Genomic DNA, 19,033 nt, shown 5'->3' with positions numbered 1-19,033 from the left:
CGCATTCTAGGAAAACGTCCGTGTTTGTATTCTAACATCCAAACATTTCGAGCAGTTTGTTCAATAACTTCGTTAGTTCCACCGTGGGGAGACTAGTTGACAATAACCATACTGTAAAATAACTTTCGCGAAAATGTTCATGTTCGAAATCGGTTATACTTTTATAGTGTAATTCTTTAAGTTTTATTAAATCGTTAACCCCGAACAGTGGGGTAATAAAAAAGGGACGAAATACCACCGCAACTTAAAGCTCACTGATGATGTTGGTTAATAGCGTTTCGACTGTGGATGAAAATTTATGAACCACTTAAAATCACTTTATAAAACTGTTCTTGGTTTATGGCATTTTTCATTTTCGGTAATCAATTTTAAAAGTTATATTAAAAAAAATGGGCGTCGGTCGTGAAATGAGATTGAGTGTAAGTTGATATTTTTTATGTTGTGCCGTTTTTCGTTTTATCTCTCATACTAAGTATACCCGAAATGTACCAGAAGGGTTGGAATGTTATCAGGTAGTTAGAGCTCAAAAAAAATTATTTTCTAACTTTACAATGGTGATATTATTACGATTTGTACTTAGTATTACCAAATAGTAATAAAGGTGAAATTTTGTTGTAAAGGTGTTTTTTTTTTCTAATTCAAAAATTTATATTGATTCAAAACAGTTTTGTTGTTATATGTTTTCGAGAAATTAATTCCCATAAATAATTAATAATATTAAGCGTTGGAATTAATTTCTATCATTTTAGTATAGATGGCGTAGGTAACACAACATTTGTTGTTCCTCTGTAACGGTCTCGATGAAGCAGTTATTTTTAAGCGTCCATTTCAATATATTTTGTTCGGATGACGAATGAACAATAAAAATGTATATGCAATAGATCTGTTTGTTCAAATATATGGGTTTCGTGTCTAATAAAGTGTTTTGGTGTTTTTAAATTATATTTTATATTGCGTTTATTTGAATCACGTCCCGCAGTATTAAGACCATACCAGAAAAACATCCGGTTTTACCCAGTTTGGTCACTGGCGCGTCTAAGAGAATTATTTCTCGTTGTATTTTACGCTATTCTCTAGAGCTATTTACAATTACAATCACAAGCAGTAAGAGACCGTTCTGTCACTTTAACCGCTGCGGCTACTAAGCTAGCTGTGAGGTTGTAAAAATTTTTATGTAAAAAAACACTTATTACAAGAATTATCTAAATTATTGAATCGGATAAATTCGTAAGTCTTAGGTATGATAAACTGGAAGAAAAATTGGACCTCGTACAGATTGAAACCCGAGCACATTGAGTATTTTTATTTATTTTTACCTTTGGAATACAAATCCTATCCCACCTGTCATATTTACCAGATGATGTTACGTCCAACTAGCATTATGAAAATATATGAAAATAAAAACCAAATCACTTTAATGCATATTATAATATATATATATATATATATATATATATATATATATATATATATATATATATATATATATATATATATATATATAATATATATATATATATATATATATATACATATATAATAAACTAATAATAATAAAAACCGTGAGCAATAATAAAAATAATGTACCCGGCAAGGCTTGGCAAGTTGATACCAAATCTTTTCATATATTTTCATATATTGAATTTGCCATATTTTACATATATTTTCATAGATTTAGGGTTAGGGTTACAACAACATTTGGTATCAACTTGCCAAGCCTTGCCGGGTACATTATTGTTATTATTTTTATTATTGCTCAAGGTTTTTATTGTATAAAGATAAATTATACATTGCTAAATTGACTAAAGAAATTGGAGAATAATATCGATGATTAGATTGCTTCTTCAACCATATCCTGATTATGTATACGTTTGTTTTGAAAAGGTACAATTCATGAGAAAACCAGAACCATATTTCAATAAATCATGTAACACCCTACAAAGTCCCAAAAGTCAGGCACACCAATATAATAAATAAATATATTTATTATTTTTATTAATTTTATTCTGTCTAAAATATGTTTTTAAATTGCAGGCTGTTAAATTAGAGAGCGTCCACCCTACTAGGACGCGGTATTTGGTCGTCGTGTCCAGGGGCGAGGAAAGCTGTTTGTTGGGTATAGATTGTAATGAGCAAACCACCGTCGGTTTGGTCTTGCGAATTTTAGCTAACACTACGATCAGGTTGGACGGAGATGGGTAAGTGTGACACATTTTCCAGATTATTTGACAGTATGTCACAGTATTTTGAATCGATTATCTAGAGAAACTAACAAATACCAATTTTTAAATAAACATTTGTCGCGATCTGTTAAAATAAAAGTGACACTTATTCTAGCTTTCCGTAAAAGGGTTTTTTACGCAACAGAATGTTGCGTATTTCAACATTTTCACCTGTGATTTGCGATTATTATCGTGTGGTTTGCATCAACGGATACTGTGCGATTATAGCGAACGTATAAGGATTGATGTTAATATGCCTGAATATTTTTTCAGTTTCTTAATGACAATTTTATCTTTTAATGTGGGGAAAATAAGGTGTTAGGACTAAAAACAAGACAATTACTTTAATATATTTAGTCATTATGTATTTATCATGTGTTTATGGCATCAAATTGTATGTTTGTATGTTTCATAATAACGGTTCCTATCTTGTCACATGTAAATAGCAGAATTATAAAATATGTTTGTTATTTTCTATCATTTACTAATTACTAAAATATGACTTCGAATTTTGGTTAAATTATGTGTAGTCTTAATTTTGATAATTAATAAAAATTGGGATACAACATACTCACTAATGAATTAAAATAGATTCCTGACATCGTTAACTAATATTTAAATATCAGACATCTAAATTAATATTAAAGGATTTACAACGCTTCGGGTACATTTGTAACCAACTTCATTTTGAAGCCTCGCTGACAGACTTCACTTTTCAGTATGTGTCATTTCATCCAAGTGTGAACAAAAAGTGTTGTCAGTTCGTTGGAATTGTCTGATATTGTACTAATTAAATCGCATTTGCGGGAAGTTTTACTTTTTTACTTAAATTTGAAGAACAAGGAGGCTGATGACCTTCAGCGAATGCTGCATGTACATCGATTTCAACATGTGAACACTGGTTTCGACATATTAGAAGTGATGATTTTGACTTCGGAAACAAAGAGCGTTCAGCATGGCGAAAAAAAATTGAAAGCGAGAATTTGAAGGACTTAATCGATGATGATTCATGTATATGACATGGATCATGACAATAATTCAAAACGCAAAAATTTATAACTGGCGATCAATTAATCAACAGCAAAGCCTATAAGAATATCCATGACTCCAAGCTAATGTTCTGTATTTCGTGGGACCAGCTTGGTGTGATATACTGTGAGCTGCCAAAACCTAATAAACCCATCAATAAGAATCGCTATTGACTACAATTGACGCGTGTGAGCCGAATAGTGCGCGAAAATGGCCTGAATACGAGCAAAGACACAAAAAAATTATTCGACACGACAAGGCTCGACCACTTGTTACAAAATCAGTAAAACATACTTAGAAAGATTAAAATGCGAAGTGATACCCTACCCGTCGTATTTTCCTTCTGATTATTACTTGTTCTAACATATGAGTCGTGACCTGTCTGAGCAGCGAGAATATCAATAATTATTCATGAATATATGTAACAGTTGTTACTTTCAATATTATCATATGTACAATTACTTTCTGGTCTTTTTGGTGTTGTACTTCCTGGGTCCTTCCTGCCTAAGTTATAAGCACGTTGATGTTATAGGTTATAATTTTCTATTTTCTTCTAGTCAATTAACTTTGTTTGAAACAATATTATATTTGTGCTTACGTAATTCATTTTAGAGATTTTAATGTAGACTGAGCAACTTTTACTGATTTCAATATTGAACTTGAGACTATATTTTCCTTTTCGATGGCTTAAGGTAAATTATCTTTAAATAAACACATGTTATGCATTTCAATTCAATTATGTACGTCGACCATAATGAAAGACTTTTATTGGGGTCTGTAGTCATCAGGTCTGAAATGCAAAGATCAAACCTTCCTGTACTTATGTAGGAGTTTATAAGATATTACCTTATCATTGTTTACTTTTAACAACAATTTTTGGGCTGAAATAAGATTCTTTGGAAAATGTACTTTATTTGAACCTTTGCATCCTGAAACACAACACTTTTGTTTCGTTTTTATATTTATACAAATAAGTTTTAACGTAAATACGTCTCGTAAGTTCTTTATGGATTATGGTGTTAATATATTTAACATATAGTATTCAAAAATTAAATACGTGAATCGTTGAATAAACTCTTATTGCATCCAAAAGACGATACTTATAGCAGCATTACAACTTTCCAAAGACAAAACTACAGGGATTATTTGGAAAAATTAAAAATAACTTTCTTTCTTTTTTGGGAGGGGGGGGGGGAACTTATAGATTTAGAAAGCATTATGTAGTTGTTACGTTATGTTCATTTGATATGTAGAAAATAATTTGTTTTTCCGATGCTTTTTGACTAATTGAACAATCCCCGTACTAAAACTAAAATGAACAAATATTCATCATTTTAAATAAATATTGATGGCTATATCTTTCGTCCTGTATAAGGCGTAAACGTATGTTAATATATAATTCTCTTGTTTCATCGGTATGTAATGTATATCGTCTCGTATATCACGATCACCATATACTTTGTAATACACGTATCGGTTTATTCTTCTCGTGTTGCGGGCACTTTTCAAGTACGATTGCAATCGGTACTTCGAAGACAGCCTGGCGCCATCGCAACAACGACGTCTGCTAAGACTCAAATGTAAATCAACACTCAATCGGGTGGAATATTAACTGCCTTTTACCGTTATTTCAATGACCGCATTAAACGTAGTATTATAAAGTTTATTATTTTTCTCGTTATAGACTGGCGTGTACTATTATAAAATTAAATTCTCGTACAAGGTAAACTATGCAACTTTGAAAAATCATAACCTGGTTTAACTGACACGCTTTACAATGAATACTTGTTTTATATCACCTATTAATAATTATTAATGTAATTACCAATTCTTGTTGTTCTTTCTAATAAATTCGAACTAATAAACAAATAGCCAACTTAATAACACAGTGACGGTGAACATCTGCTTCGTTTGCTTCTCTTCAGTAGATTTAATTCCGTGTACCATGGTTCAGAGTCCATGTTATGTAAGTCCACTGCAGATAGACCCACTTATTAACAGATCTGTCGGGCTACCTACCCTAATCAAGTGTTTGTTATACAAAATATTAATCTGATCCTTTGTCCTTTACGAGTCTAACGTCTTCTTCGAATTAATCACACCTTCGCTGATGGAAGGATTTCAAATATTCTGAAACAAACTACTCAGGAGATTATTGAATGCTCCATGGATCGTTACAAATTCCCAAATTTCAGGCATTTTATTTATTGCCGCATTCTATAAATCCACCTGTCATCTATTAGCATAAACTTTTTACACTGGTAATAAATGTTGAATAAAATTTGTTTTTTCTCTATGTGAATGTAATTGATTCTCCTTGAATTTACAACGGATGTTTTTTTAGTTTTTGTTATTACTTCAACTCATGATGTCTCCCAAAAGAGTCGGGATATTAATTAAAAACCAACAGCAAGCATTATTTATAAATCGTACAGTTCTCTTAAATCATTTTATATAAGATAGTTGAAACTATGATAAAATAAATTATTAAGAAAACCTTTTGCATTTCAATGTAACACAAACTACCTACCTAAATACAATAGTTTTTGTTATTTTGTCTCCAAATCTACTGTGTTAAAGCAGTTAAGTAATATACTATACATGGAATATTAATATTTGATAAATTTTATCAGTTATCTGAGTCATATTTAGGACTCTTATGATATCTTCACGATATACGCTCGCCTCTTCGTGGATATTCTTTGCGAATTTTTCTCATTTTAGTATTTTATTCGCTTACGTTAACCTATTGAAGTTAGTCAATAAAGCCTGCGTTATGACATTGCTAGCTTCATGAGCTTTGTAATGGTAATGTTAACAGCACAATCTAGTCATATTTCGATGAGTTCCTCTTCGGTGAGTTCATTGTCATTAGTGGTTAAAACATCTGTTGACTGAAGATCTTAGAAACCTTCTCCATGTATTTGATGCATAACTTGTGAAATGTTAATGACTTCCGCTACTTTGTCCGGCAATGCTGAAACATAGATAACAACTTCGGACCATAGGTTTTTCCAGCATGCACTTATAGTTGATAGTCTTAGGTCACTCACTGCATCTTTAATAATGGTTATACAATGAGAAATATTAAACTGTTTCCAACTTTCGGTAACAGTCAACGAAGGATCTGCTTGCATGCTTTGTAAGATGCGGCCGAAAGTACGCCTTAGATAAAGTCGTTGAAATGCTGCTATTATACCCTGATCTAGTGGTTGCAGAAGCGAAGTTGTGTTTGGAGAAAAAAATTGTATTTCATATTGGGTTTGATTAAATTTAAGGTTTCCGGATGTCCGGACGCATTGTCAATAAGCAGAAGTTATCTTAAATGGTAGTGACTTTGAGATCAAATACTGTTTAAAACTAAACACAAAACAATTAGTAAACCAGTCTGTTTGCTCACCAATACACTTAATTTATATTAATTTATTTTATTAATTTAATAATTTGTAAACAAACACTGGCTTCACCTTAGGCGTTACAACAAAATACAAATATTTTCAACAACTTATTTCCATCTTTCTAGAAACGTGACTATAGTGTATTGAAAAAATAATGTTGGTTTGATAGCGATCTAGTCATCGATCCATTTTCGTACTTCTTCAGCATTTCAAAACCTGCTGACAGTCATGCCATGCTGCATTGATGTGTACAAGTGGTAATTAGAAACCTTTGTATCTAGTGATTATACTGAGTGCGGCAGAACTTCCTCTTTGAACTGCATCAATATATTCTCACAATTTTTGCAAAGTGTTGTCAAACGTTATGATACAAGAAGGCGACTTTGCATATATTATTCGGTATTGATCTTTTTTTCAACAATGCTTCGAGTTGACCTTGATAGATATCTGCAGTAACAGTTTCATTCGGTTTTAGCAGCTCATACTACACTCCACCTAGCTAACCCTATCATATGTAGAGCAAGACCGTATGGCCATGAATATTCTCCGTCGATGTCGATGTGGATAGCTGGTATTAATCCATGACCTTTTGCTCCTTTGATTGTCGTACTAGATACCATTTCGCCATCCATCACTGGCTGGCAACCACTGAAACTCCGACGTGGAAAGGGTTTGAAACAAAATGACATTTTCCTCCCTTTATATTTTTCTCATTGGATATAAACATTTAGAAACAGTCGATTCATTCATCAACTGCTAAGTTGTTTTGCAGTTTATAGGTTCGTTAAGAACGCTTGCGTAGTGAGTGTTGAAAATCTAATTTTGAACGTTGGTTTAAATGGTTAGCCAGATTTTTATACACTGAATAACTCAACATTACTAAATAGAAAAATGTTATTTTATGTAGAAAAATGTAAAAAACCACCGAATTTAACACTTCAGTTAAATTGATTAACAGTTTATATTGATACTTCGGTCTTTCACCAATAGATAACGTTAATCAAAATACATTCAAGCACCTAATACATTCATACTTACTAGATAATATATACAATATTAGTAGTTATTATATAGTAGTTATAGAATAATAGTAGTAGTATTAGTAATTTAGAGTAAAATATGATAAATAAACAATTTTGAATAGGAAAAATTTGTCGCCCAGCTACTATAACAATCTTGCCAAATAATATGTGTGACGAAGATAATTTAATACAAAATAAACGAGTAATATTTGTTCGGTAATCTCTCTTCTACGAATTCAAAACAAAACCGAAATATTTCATTCGCAACGAAAACGCTTTTTGCGAGGACACTATCGAATTAGTAGAATCGGTGATTCTGTAAGCGATGGTTTCTTTCGCCATAGGCGCGCGAAACGGCTTGGACACGTCTTATGTCACCCGCAGACTCCTTCGACGACGTTCTGCCGATTGCGATCTTGTGGTGCCCTAAATTCTGACGGGTTCAACGTCTCTCGTCTACGGCATTGCGATTTTTTTCCTTTCGCGCTCCGATTTGTGCCACTTTTGTCACGGAGTGGTACGCAACAGTTCAGCTGGCTTAGAGAGAGGAAAAGTTTTTCACCTTAATTCGTTGTAAAACTTATCGTTTTTTTTTTCTACATGAATGTGTCAACGTGTTTTTACTATACCCGGTGACATAGAAAATTGATATACCGGTTTGCTTTTTCTATCTATATCTATATCAAACAATTCCTATGTAAATTAATTTTGAAAGATTTTTTTTTGATCGATGTAATATATTTTATTCAAATTATTGTCTCTCTATAGCCGCTATTTTCCCCATATTTCAGGCAATTTTCGAATTCTCGAATCTCGAAAGAAAGACGTATCTTTTGAGATTATCCATGAATCGACCAATTTTTTGATTTCTTCGTAAGAAGTGGAACGCTGCTCAGGCAGGTTACGACTCATTTACTGGAACAAGTAGTAATCAGAAGGAGGAAGGTCTGGAGAATACAGCGGGTGGGGCAGCACTATCAATTTTAATGTTTTGAAATATGTTTGTTTCGCCGATTTTACAATATGTGTTCGAGCATTGTCAGGCTGAATAACATTGTTGTGTCTTTGCCTTCATTTGTTGTGTCTCAACATTCCGGTCGTTTTTCTCGCGGTGTTCGGCTCAAATGCATCAATTGTAGTCGTTAGCGTCCCTATTGATGCTTTCATCGAGTAATGCCTCCAAATCCCCGTCTTCAGTTTTTTTGCTATCCAGAACAGTCACTTGTCTAAGGTGTTAAAATAAGCGCTTTTAAAACCTCGAAAGCAGTATTCACATGTTAAAATCGATGGGACATGTTTGCCATAAGCTTTGCATGACATTCAGTCGCTTTTTTCTTGAAATTTAAGTGAAAAAGTGAAATTTCCTGCGAATACGATTTGCTTGGTACAAATTTTAACATATTTTCATTTGCACTGAAAAACATGTTTTGTTCACACTTCGACAAAGCGAGACATACTGAAAAGTGAAGCATATCAGTGAGGCTCTTACGTGAAATTAGTTACAAATATACTCGATAATGCGTTTTAATACACAGTAGTACCATCTGCCATAAATCCTTCAAAATTAATTTATAGATCTGATACTTTGTAATAATATTATTAATAAAAAATCATTACTTAAAACCAGACGCAACTATTTATCAAATGTTAGATTATTCTGTAGCGACCTTGAGGCATGTTGAATTTTACATCATGGAATAACGGTCTACAAAATACCCAGAAATCTAATCCCAGATGTTGAACACGGGCGGGGTGCCAGCAGCGCCAACTAGAACCCGATAACGAATAGCTGGCAACCCCGAGACGTTTATCTGGGATGTTATTGAAGGGTATTTCCATTCATTCAGTGCTCAACCATCGTTTGGTTTAGACATGCCACCATCGACTGCCCAAGCCTCGTCACCAGGTAACACCGCTGCCATCCGTTTTATCATTTGTATTTTTCACATCTTTTATATAATCAATAAATAACAGTCACATAATGTAAACACCACTGTTTCATTTCGTTCTACCTCCATTCACCGAGCCATATCATTTACCCCAAAATTATTTTTTTAATATTCCCTTTTTTGATCAACAAACTTCTTAAAACATTACTTTGATCAGATATTGCTTCTTCAGATATCAAGAAGGTGTGTTGCAATTTATGCAGGAGCAAAAATAATTCATTGCCATCATAGTCAAATAATAAGAACACAAATTTCAGTACTGCTAAAGCTAAAGTAAAAGTAAAGCTAAAGGATCCGTAGAGAATCACATTTATATATTTTAGGTCATCCTGAAAACTTGAAAATAGTTTTGTTTGGTTTAAGTATAAAAGTTTATTATTATATTTACATTTATGTCTTATTGTTTTCGAATAATTCCTGTAAAATTTGCGATTTGTTTATTACCAATACATTAAATCGACAATAGTGCCTATTTCTCAATCAATATGCTGCTGTTAGTGCTTAGTCGCAGAACTCTCCACCAAATTTCACTATAATTGATGATCGACCACAAGTTTTCTATGCTCGTACTAGTCTACTTTATTTCAGATTTTGGTCCATGTCTTTTTGGAGCTGCTGCTTTTTGGAGCATCTTCCATACAAAAAAATGCTCAAACCGTATTGGAACTGTGCACTGATTGGCGCATCTGAATCGAATTAACTTCATTTAATACAAAAATGTTTTATAAATCGAGATTATACAATGAGTAATCCATAACATAAACCTAGTCAAAAAGTCAATATAAAAAGAATACACATGATATCCGAATGTCACTGTTTTACCCTGAACAATAACTAGTAAATAATTTTAGTAATAATTTTTTTTAATGACCTCAGTGACATTTATCTCTAAGGTCACGCTGGAAGTTGATAAGCCATTAATTAACTTTAGTTCTTACAGGCTTTATTAGCATAATTCATTCATCAAGTCGATTAACACTGTCAATCCAAAATGTTTAGAATTGAATTCCGTTTTTAATAGAGATACATTTCGTTCAACCGTTACTGTAAATAACTGAAATAACATTATATGTCAAAACATTTCGATGATGTTAACAATGCGAAACTCTTCAATCAATGTCAAATGCTAGATGGAATACTAGTTTAAACTATATTGGTTTTGAAGAGGCCAAAATTTTTTTATGTTATTAACTATATACCATAGCATTAATTGTATCTTTTTTCAGAGTCATTTTAATATTAATACTGTTCATTTTCAATGTTTCTTTTATATCGTCAGATCAACTCTTTCACTATAAATTTACTAGTTTTTTTTGTCTACTTTTTTCTTTCTATATTTTTCACCATTTTCTATAATTTGTTGCCACCTTTCTGGCATCATGGCGATACCGTGTTGAAAAAACACGAATGTTGTAACCATGAGTATTCAGCTTCGGTTTCCATGATTTTTTTCTTTTTTTTTCTCTTTTTTTTTGCCTGACAAGCAATGAAACCGCGATGTGAAAACGGTTCGAATTACCATTTTCAATCAATTCGTGTGGTAGCCATTTTCCTTTTAAATCTTTCCCTTCTTATACAAATGTAAGGTTCCTAAAAGTGTTGATGGGCTTCACTTGCAGATTTATTCAATATCGAAAACACAATTTTAAGCGTGCCTGATATACTGAACTATATGTATATACTGAACAACTCAATAATACTAAAGGGAAAACTGTTACTTTATGTAGAGAGTATCAAGACCATCTAATAATTATAGTTGTTTAACAGTAATTTACATTGATATTTCGCTTTTTCGCCAATAGATATTTTAGATAGATATACCAGATAAACATAGTGTGCTAATCTGGCATATCGAAAGTCATTTGTATATTCTAATGCAGTATCAATCTGATTATGAAAAAGGTCGAAAAGAGATCATGCACTTTACTAATATCGAAGCAGAGCTGCCACTGATTTAGCTTGCTTAATTGCTTGGGTGTGTACAATAATTTTGATGGATAATATTCTATGATTTGTTCAATAAAAGCAACACAAATATAATTCTGTGATTTTTATTATTCAATCTCAAATTTAATATTAAACCTTCAAGAAATATTCTTATCGTTTTAATTTCGATCATTCTATAGTTCTACCACATAGGGAGATTCTTAATGTAACTATGATGATTTCATTTTTTTTATATTCAAAATATTAAATGGTTATTTTTAATTTATTTTTTTAGATTTTAAAATAACGTTTTGTTAATTTTGATAACACTGATATCAATATATTCTTAAAATTATAGAATTCACAAAGAACACATCCGTTAAGAATACGTTTTAATACTGCAATCAAAACCTTTGCTAATAATACACCTGAAAACCATGAATATCCAAAAATAGCATCTTCCAAATTTCGAAGCCATCTGGATATTTGCGAGAGTAGTCTGATACTTGGAACACTAAAAACAATTACGCAAAATCAGCTCAAATTACACTCACATTACGGAAAGGTCATTGTCCTAACATATCACTTTAATCATCAATAGTATGGTACCCGATACAACAATCGCTATCCAGGATTATATTCGTTTATAAAGCTGAATATAAAAAGTCGACATATTTTTTAAACTTGTTACAGCAACCGTAAAATTAAGTTTTAAGCACATTAGTCCTTTAATCATATTTAAAAGATTATTTATTGTCGAATAATAATATTAGAATATGAATTCTTGATGAAATGAGATGGTTTTTTGAAAGTTTAAATTCTGTATATCTTATATATTTATAATTCAAACTCCTAATATTATGTATCTGATTACATATATAATTAGTAATTAGGATTAGGTTATGGCAGATTATCTAATTTGACATAGTAATATTATTCAGTTGTTCATATTACAAAAGTATATACAATATAAAAATTATATACACAAAATATTTTTTTGGTGTTCTATTATAAGCCCACTACTATTATATTTATAAATTTCTCTTTAATTTTGTTGAAAGATTTTGGTTGGAAATAAGGAGAGAGAGCCAAACGCGAAAATATACGAATTAGTAACAATAGAATACCGCCAGGATTCTCTAACACGTCAATAGTACTATATAGAAAATTTTCTAATTCATAAATGTCTATAAAATCCTATTAAATGTTTCATCAGTTCATGAATATTTAATCAACAATATTTAGATACGCCTCGTAAAACTGTTTTGGTGACTTAGCTGACACGTTTATTTTATTGCCTAAGGCAACGATGGAAGAATAAACTGTTTATTCTTCTTTTGTAACGTTCAGTGGAGGTGTTTAATGAGACGCCAAGCGGTCTGTGGAGGCATGAAAAGTTGCCGTAGGCCAGGAAATTGCCAAAGGTTGTAGGAATATTACGCGCGCAGCTGGACGTTCTATCGCAAGTGACTTAATTAATTTAATGGCATTAATGAATACCATAACTTGATCACTAGTGTGTAATAAGAGTAAGCGTTGTATAATAAAATGACATCTACATGTTTTATAATATATTTTGTTCAAATTAAACATTGCCATTTTAATAATAGTTTTTAATATTGAATCATATTATATATTTAGATAGATTTATTTGATTTAATTGAAGTTATTTATTTTTTCTCGATATCATACAAATACAGTCACAACGATCTATATTTTCGGTATATTAAAGCCCTTTTAATCCAAGTTTAACAGATATTATTTGAATATAATTTTAGTACACTTCTCTTTATTGAAAAATAAATTGCTGCTTGAGACCCAGCTAAATTATATTTGAGACTTAATCTGAAACTGCATACAAACGCTGATATAAACTGATATTTTTTATGAACAAGAAACAGTGTGGTTAAATATTGCTGAAATGTATTGTTGATACTAAACAGGGATTTATTAGTCAACCAGTTATTAATTGGCATAGTCTGTTTATATAGAAGTATTAGAGAGAAAAAACCTAATACCAGCACATCTTGGGTTTATTAACAAGCACCCAACAATTGACCAGGTCTACAGTATATTCTGAGATGTAGCACAAGCCTTCAGGTTTGGCATGGACGCCTTGTTCATAAACTAGAGAAAATACTACCAAAACAACACACCGAACTATTAAAATCATACATTACAACCAGAATATTTAGAGTCAAACAAGAAGAACCTTACTCTACAATAAAAGAAGCTAAAATAGGGGCACCACAACGAAGTGTACTAGGACTAATGCTTTATCTACTCTACACTTGTGATATACCACAAATAGAAAATATCACGATGGCTACATTTACTGATGATACTGCGATTATAGCTGAGACAATAGTGAAGAAGCCTCACGAATATTACAACAGACAAGTGACAATATAAATAATTGGACACGAGCTTCAAAAATAAAAATTAATGAAAATAAATATGTACATGTGCAGTTCACCTATAAACAGACCATACAAGCACCAATAACGTTAAATAATACTATCATTCCATACAGCTTCAAAACTTCGCCGGGAGGAACATATAAAGAAGAAAAGAAAAGAACTGGAATTGAAATATAGGAAAATGTACTGGCTAATTGGAAGAAAATCGCATTTATCAGTACATAATAAATTGCTATTATATAAGCAAATACTGAAGCCTTATGGACATACGAAGTTCAATTATGGGGATGTTCTGCAAAGAGTAACATAAATAAAATACAAATTTTTCAGAACAAAGTCCTGAGAGGTATTGTGGGCGCACCCAAATACTAGAGGACTGATTACCTACATCGAGACCTTCAGATACCCACATTCTGTCAAGAAATCAAGAGAATTGCAAGGGGGCATGAGGAAAGACACCATTCTCATAAGAATATTGAAATATTGCAGCTTCTGGATACCACCAGAACAGGACACAGACTCAAAAGAATCAAGCCATGCGATCTTGTGTAGTGAGGTGCATATAATAAAAAATACAGCAGTGACATGTATAAATTTTATTTCACCAGAGACTAAGGTAGGGCCTATGGGTCCTCCTAGGGTATACATGGGTATACCTAGATTTAAGTTATCATAAAGACAAGTTGTAGGTTAGACCGAAACGACTAGTAACAATGTAATAATTAAATAATAAAAAAAATATAGAGGTATACTATTTCAACACCAAAAATCGGCAGTTGTTTTAGAAAATAAAAAAATGAAATGAAGTATTTTTAAAAAACGCGAGCTTTTGTGACCCTAAATTTATCAGAAAACCGCATAAAAATCGGAGTAGTTGTTTTCTGATCAAACGCGATATTTTCTCACCTGGAAACCATTACATTAATTGAAGTTTTTCAAGCTAAATAACATAATAAGGATTATTTGAATAATAATCAATGGATAAAACATGGATCTACTACTGATATAAAACATATCATTAGCTATTTGGAACGAGGACCACAGAAAGCATCGAAAGTAAAAAGAACATTAGAACGAAGAAGCTGTTGAAATTTGAAAAATTTGTTGATGGATCAATCAAATGTATAAAAATGTTTTGTTGATTAGACAGATGGCATATTTTTAATAAATTGAAGACAAATTTAAAACATAAACATTGTTTGAAATTATATAACATTGTTTAGCCAACTACCATAACATTTGTTTGCACATAAAGGTAAACCTACAAGTTATCTATTTATATTTAGAATATGTAACAAACTAAACATTTATATACGGCTTAATAATAAATATATTGTCGGCAAAAACTTCTCCTTATATGGTTAAATTTTCGCATATATTGATATATTTGAATCGTAAACAGACTGTCTTACTTAATCATCTTATCTTAATCTTACCTACATCTTATCTTAATCAAATAATGTATGTAATTATATAGCATTATTCATTCATCTCTTTGCACCGGCTTGAATTATTTAATATTTTAAAAGTATTAGTATTCAGATTTTTAAATGCAAACAAATTTTGTTAATGTTTTAATGACTCATAAATAAAACTGATCCTCGTTTTGACAAAGAATGCTGAGAGGTATCTCGATTAATTTTTAGTCTAGCAAATTAAATATCTGCGTTGATATTGATGAAAACTGAAAGAAATATTATGCATCCGTTCATAATTGTATTTTCAACCGACCTTCTATATTTTTCCTGGTTGGTTTGCAGAAATCCACTATTGATGCTGTATTACATTTAATGTTGTCCAACGCGCTGTGTCCAACGGTTGAAAACATTTTGCGTAGTTTTGGAAAGATATTAAAGAAGAGAATTAAATTCACGACTAAACGAATTAACTGAAATGCTGACTTAAAATGCCAAAAATTACATATAGGTTCAGCACTACAATATATTTAATTATATACTGTTATAACTGTTACTTTATTACTAAACATTTATTTAAAAATAAATAAATCGTACAATTTGAATAAGGAATTGTTTCCGAGAAGTTGTAACTGACACATAATCATCCTCTTACACGACAATACTTGCCGATCAGTTGAAATGAATAGGCGAATATAATCTCAAACCGACATCTCTGTGTAGTTACAAATAATTGAATCAGGAAAAAATGTAGGTAATCACTTAAAATCATGATTAAACCTAACTTTTGCCTAATAAATATTCAAGCGAAAAAATACAAAAATTAATTCCTGTATCCAAGTAATATGTTAAATGTTATAGTTATATATATATATATATATATATATATATATATATATATATATATATATATATATATATTGCTTAGCTTTAAAAATATCTCGAAATATGGAATTAAAATCACGAATTAATTGAAAATGCTGAAAATGATATGTACATTCGCCATTACAATCTATTTGGTTATAACTGTTACTCCATTACTAAACATTTATTTAGAAATAAAAGTAAAGTTTGTAATCCAATTAAATAATTTAAAGAATTGAATAATTTTATTGGATTGGATTATTAATCTCTTAGAACGTCAACAATCTGCCCGTGGGCAATAAGTATTATTATTTGATTTCCGTTATATAATATAGCCATCCTAACATGTAGAAGATCACTTCAGTAAGTGATCTACTGTACAACTTATAATCTAAATCTTATTCCAGATACTATTCTACCTTATTTAATGTCTATCCTAACTTATTCTAATGACTATTCTAACTTATTATAGAAATTATTAAATTTCACTCTATGTATCTATTAATCAGTTAGTATAGTAATTTGCGTTTGAGCCTACGCACTTCATTGTCATCGCGCACATTTAACTGTTATACAGTAAAACCTTGTGATAATGAACCTAATGATAATTTTGATTTACGCCCTACAGGCCAATACATTTGTTTTAGTTTAAGCCCAAGCTGTTTGCGTTTTGTCACTACATGTTTTTTCCAACTCAGACGTCGATCAAAATGCTTTCCCAGATATTTAACCTTATCTGCTTGCGGAAGTTCATGATAATTCAATTTTACTGAGGGACATGTTCTTCTGCAAAGGGTGAATGTCATATGGATAGATTTTGTCTCATTTGCTTTGATACGCCACGTTTTCAACCACAATTCGACTTTGTTAAGATGAACTTGGAGGTTTTTTGTGGCTGATATTGGATCCTCGTGTGATGATAAAACCACTGTATCGTCAGCATATGTAACAGTAGTGTTTCTTGAGGTCGAGAACACTGGCCTGCGGAACACCCGAATATATGGGCTGTAAGTCAGTGTATTCGTCACCGTGTTTGACAAATTAAATCTCTGTCTGTGAGGTACGATTTCAGCAATTGAAAGCGCGTATGGGCTGTATGTAAAAGCTTTTTCAATTTAACGTGCAGTCCAGTGTGCTACACCTTGTCGAAGGTCTGAGAAATATCGAGAAATGCAGCGGAGCAATATTTTTTATTGTTATAGTTTTTGTTAATTTGGTTGACTAGTTTATGTATTTGTTCTCTTGTTCCGTGTTTATTACGGGAGGAATAATATTTGTCTCCTCTGCGATTAATTTTAATCATTTAATGTATAGTTTTTCGAAAGGTTTTGAGATGACAGGTAACAGGCTTATAGGGCAATAAGATGAGACGTCTTTTGATTTTTTTCCAGGTTTAAGAATCATAATGATTTGAGCCACTTTCCAAGTGCTAGGAAAATAATTAAGTCTTAGCATGGCCTTAAATATAAATGTCATTAATTTGATGCACTTTCCTGAGAGCTCTTTCAAGATTCTTCCAGTAATTAGGTCAAAACCGGGAGCTTTTTTTATCAGTGAATAACTAATTTGAATAAGAATTTGTTTCAAAAAAGTACGTAACTGATACAAAATTATCCTCATACACGACAATACTTGACTATTAATTAAAAAAGTATGATACACTATTACAATTCGAATGTCGATGTTCTTCAAACATTATCAAAATACTCACTACTCACGCCTTCATTATTTGATTTAATCGATAGAACATCACATAGCTGATACAAGTTTTTACAAACACTTAAGTAATAAAAATAATATATAATAATAATATAATAATAAATAGATTAATATAATCTCAAATCGACATTTTCATCAATAAACATTCAAGTGAAATATAACAAAATTTATTCCTGTACCTAAGTAGTATGTTAAAAGGTCCAAATGAAATAGATTGTAGTAATTGTATGTAATATGAATGGACATAAAAGAGGTCAGCAATTACACAGGCATTTCCCGGAGTTTGCTACTCACGTAAAACATTTAGTCAATAATTACCATATAATTTACGATCATAAAATATATTCACTTTGTTGGCAAATTAACCCACTCTGTTGACATATTTGAATAACTGTCAATTAATTGGCAATTTTACTATGGGAAATGTACATTCTCCATTTATTTTAAACCTTCACTGAACCTTAAGCAGCTGTACCGATGCTTGTAATATTCTTTATGGTTTCCTATTTACTATTTTACTGTCACCGTTAGTTTGTGGGAAGAAATTATAACTATATTTTAGTACTTCAGTTAATATTAACAGATGGCTTTAAGTATTTCTCATTTTATTGTAAAATGTTATAACGATCATTGATCATAACGAAATCTAACATTATTCTTGTGTGAAATAGATAAATAATAGTCTAAGATAAAATAACAGAAAAGCATGTTATCAGCATACTATTGTTAGAAAATATTAATAAGACTGAACTGAACTGATCGACAGTCTTGATGTATTACTGTGATGTTTGACCTGTTGAGATAAATAACCTCGTTCAAATAAATAATGTTCCTTGTTGAAATTTTAACTTTCAAAAGGGAATTCATATCACAGTGCACTTACAGTATTTAGACATTTAGAACTATAACGTAAAGAATCAATCAGGCCGTGCAGCTTTGCTTGACTGTCCTTTGTAGATCAAGGGTAGTAGGTCCAAGAAGGAAAGAATCAGATTGGATTTATTTGTCGAAAATTATGTGGATACTTGATAACCCAATAAACATTTCTTCTTTGAAGAAGATAACCATG

The 19,033-nt window shown here is 31.3% G+C and overlaps 1 protein-coding gene across 2 annotated transcripts in view; it reads left to right on the top strand.

Annotated features, from left to right (window-relative positions):
* The window catches only part of LOC143190961 (protein phosphatase Slingshot), a 376,206-nt gene that overhangs the window by 290,807 nt on the left and 66,366 nt on the right, over positions 1–19,033 (top strand). For both annotated transcript variants that reach the window (XM_076395580.1, XM_076395579.1), the window contains one exon: positions 2,035–2,198. In XM_076395580.1, coding sequence (XP_076251695.1) covers positions 2,035–2,198 — 164 coding nt within the window. The remainder of the gene's footprint in view (positions 1–2,034; positions 2,199–19,033) is intronic.

The sequence above is a fragment of the Rhynchophorus ferrugineus genome, unplaced genomic scaffold (assembly GCF_030347505.1).
Source record: "Rhynchophorus ferrugineus isolate W39M unplaced genomic scaffold, kcgeb_rfMv2 rfM2, whole genome shotgun sequence".
Taxonomy (NCBI): Eukaryota; Metazoa; Arthropoda; class Insecta; order Coleoptera; family Curculionidae; genus Rhynchophorus; species Rhynchophorus ferrugineus.
The sequence above is the reverse complement of the archived record's forward strand: the minus strand, read 5'-3'. Positions and strand labels throughout refer to the sequence as shown.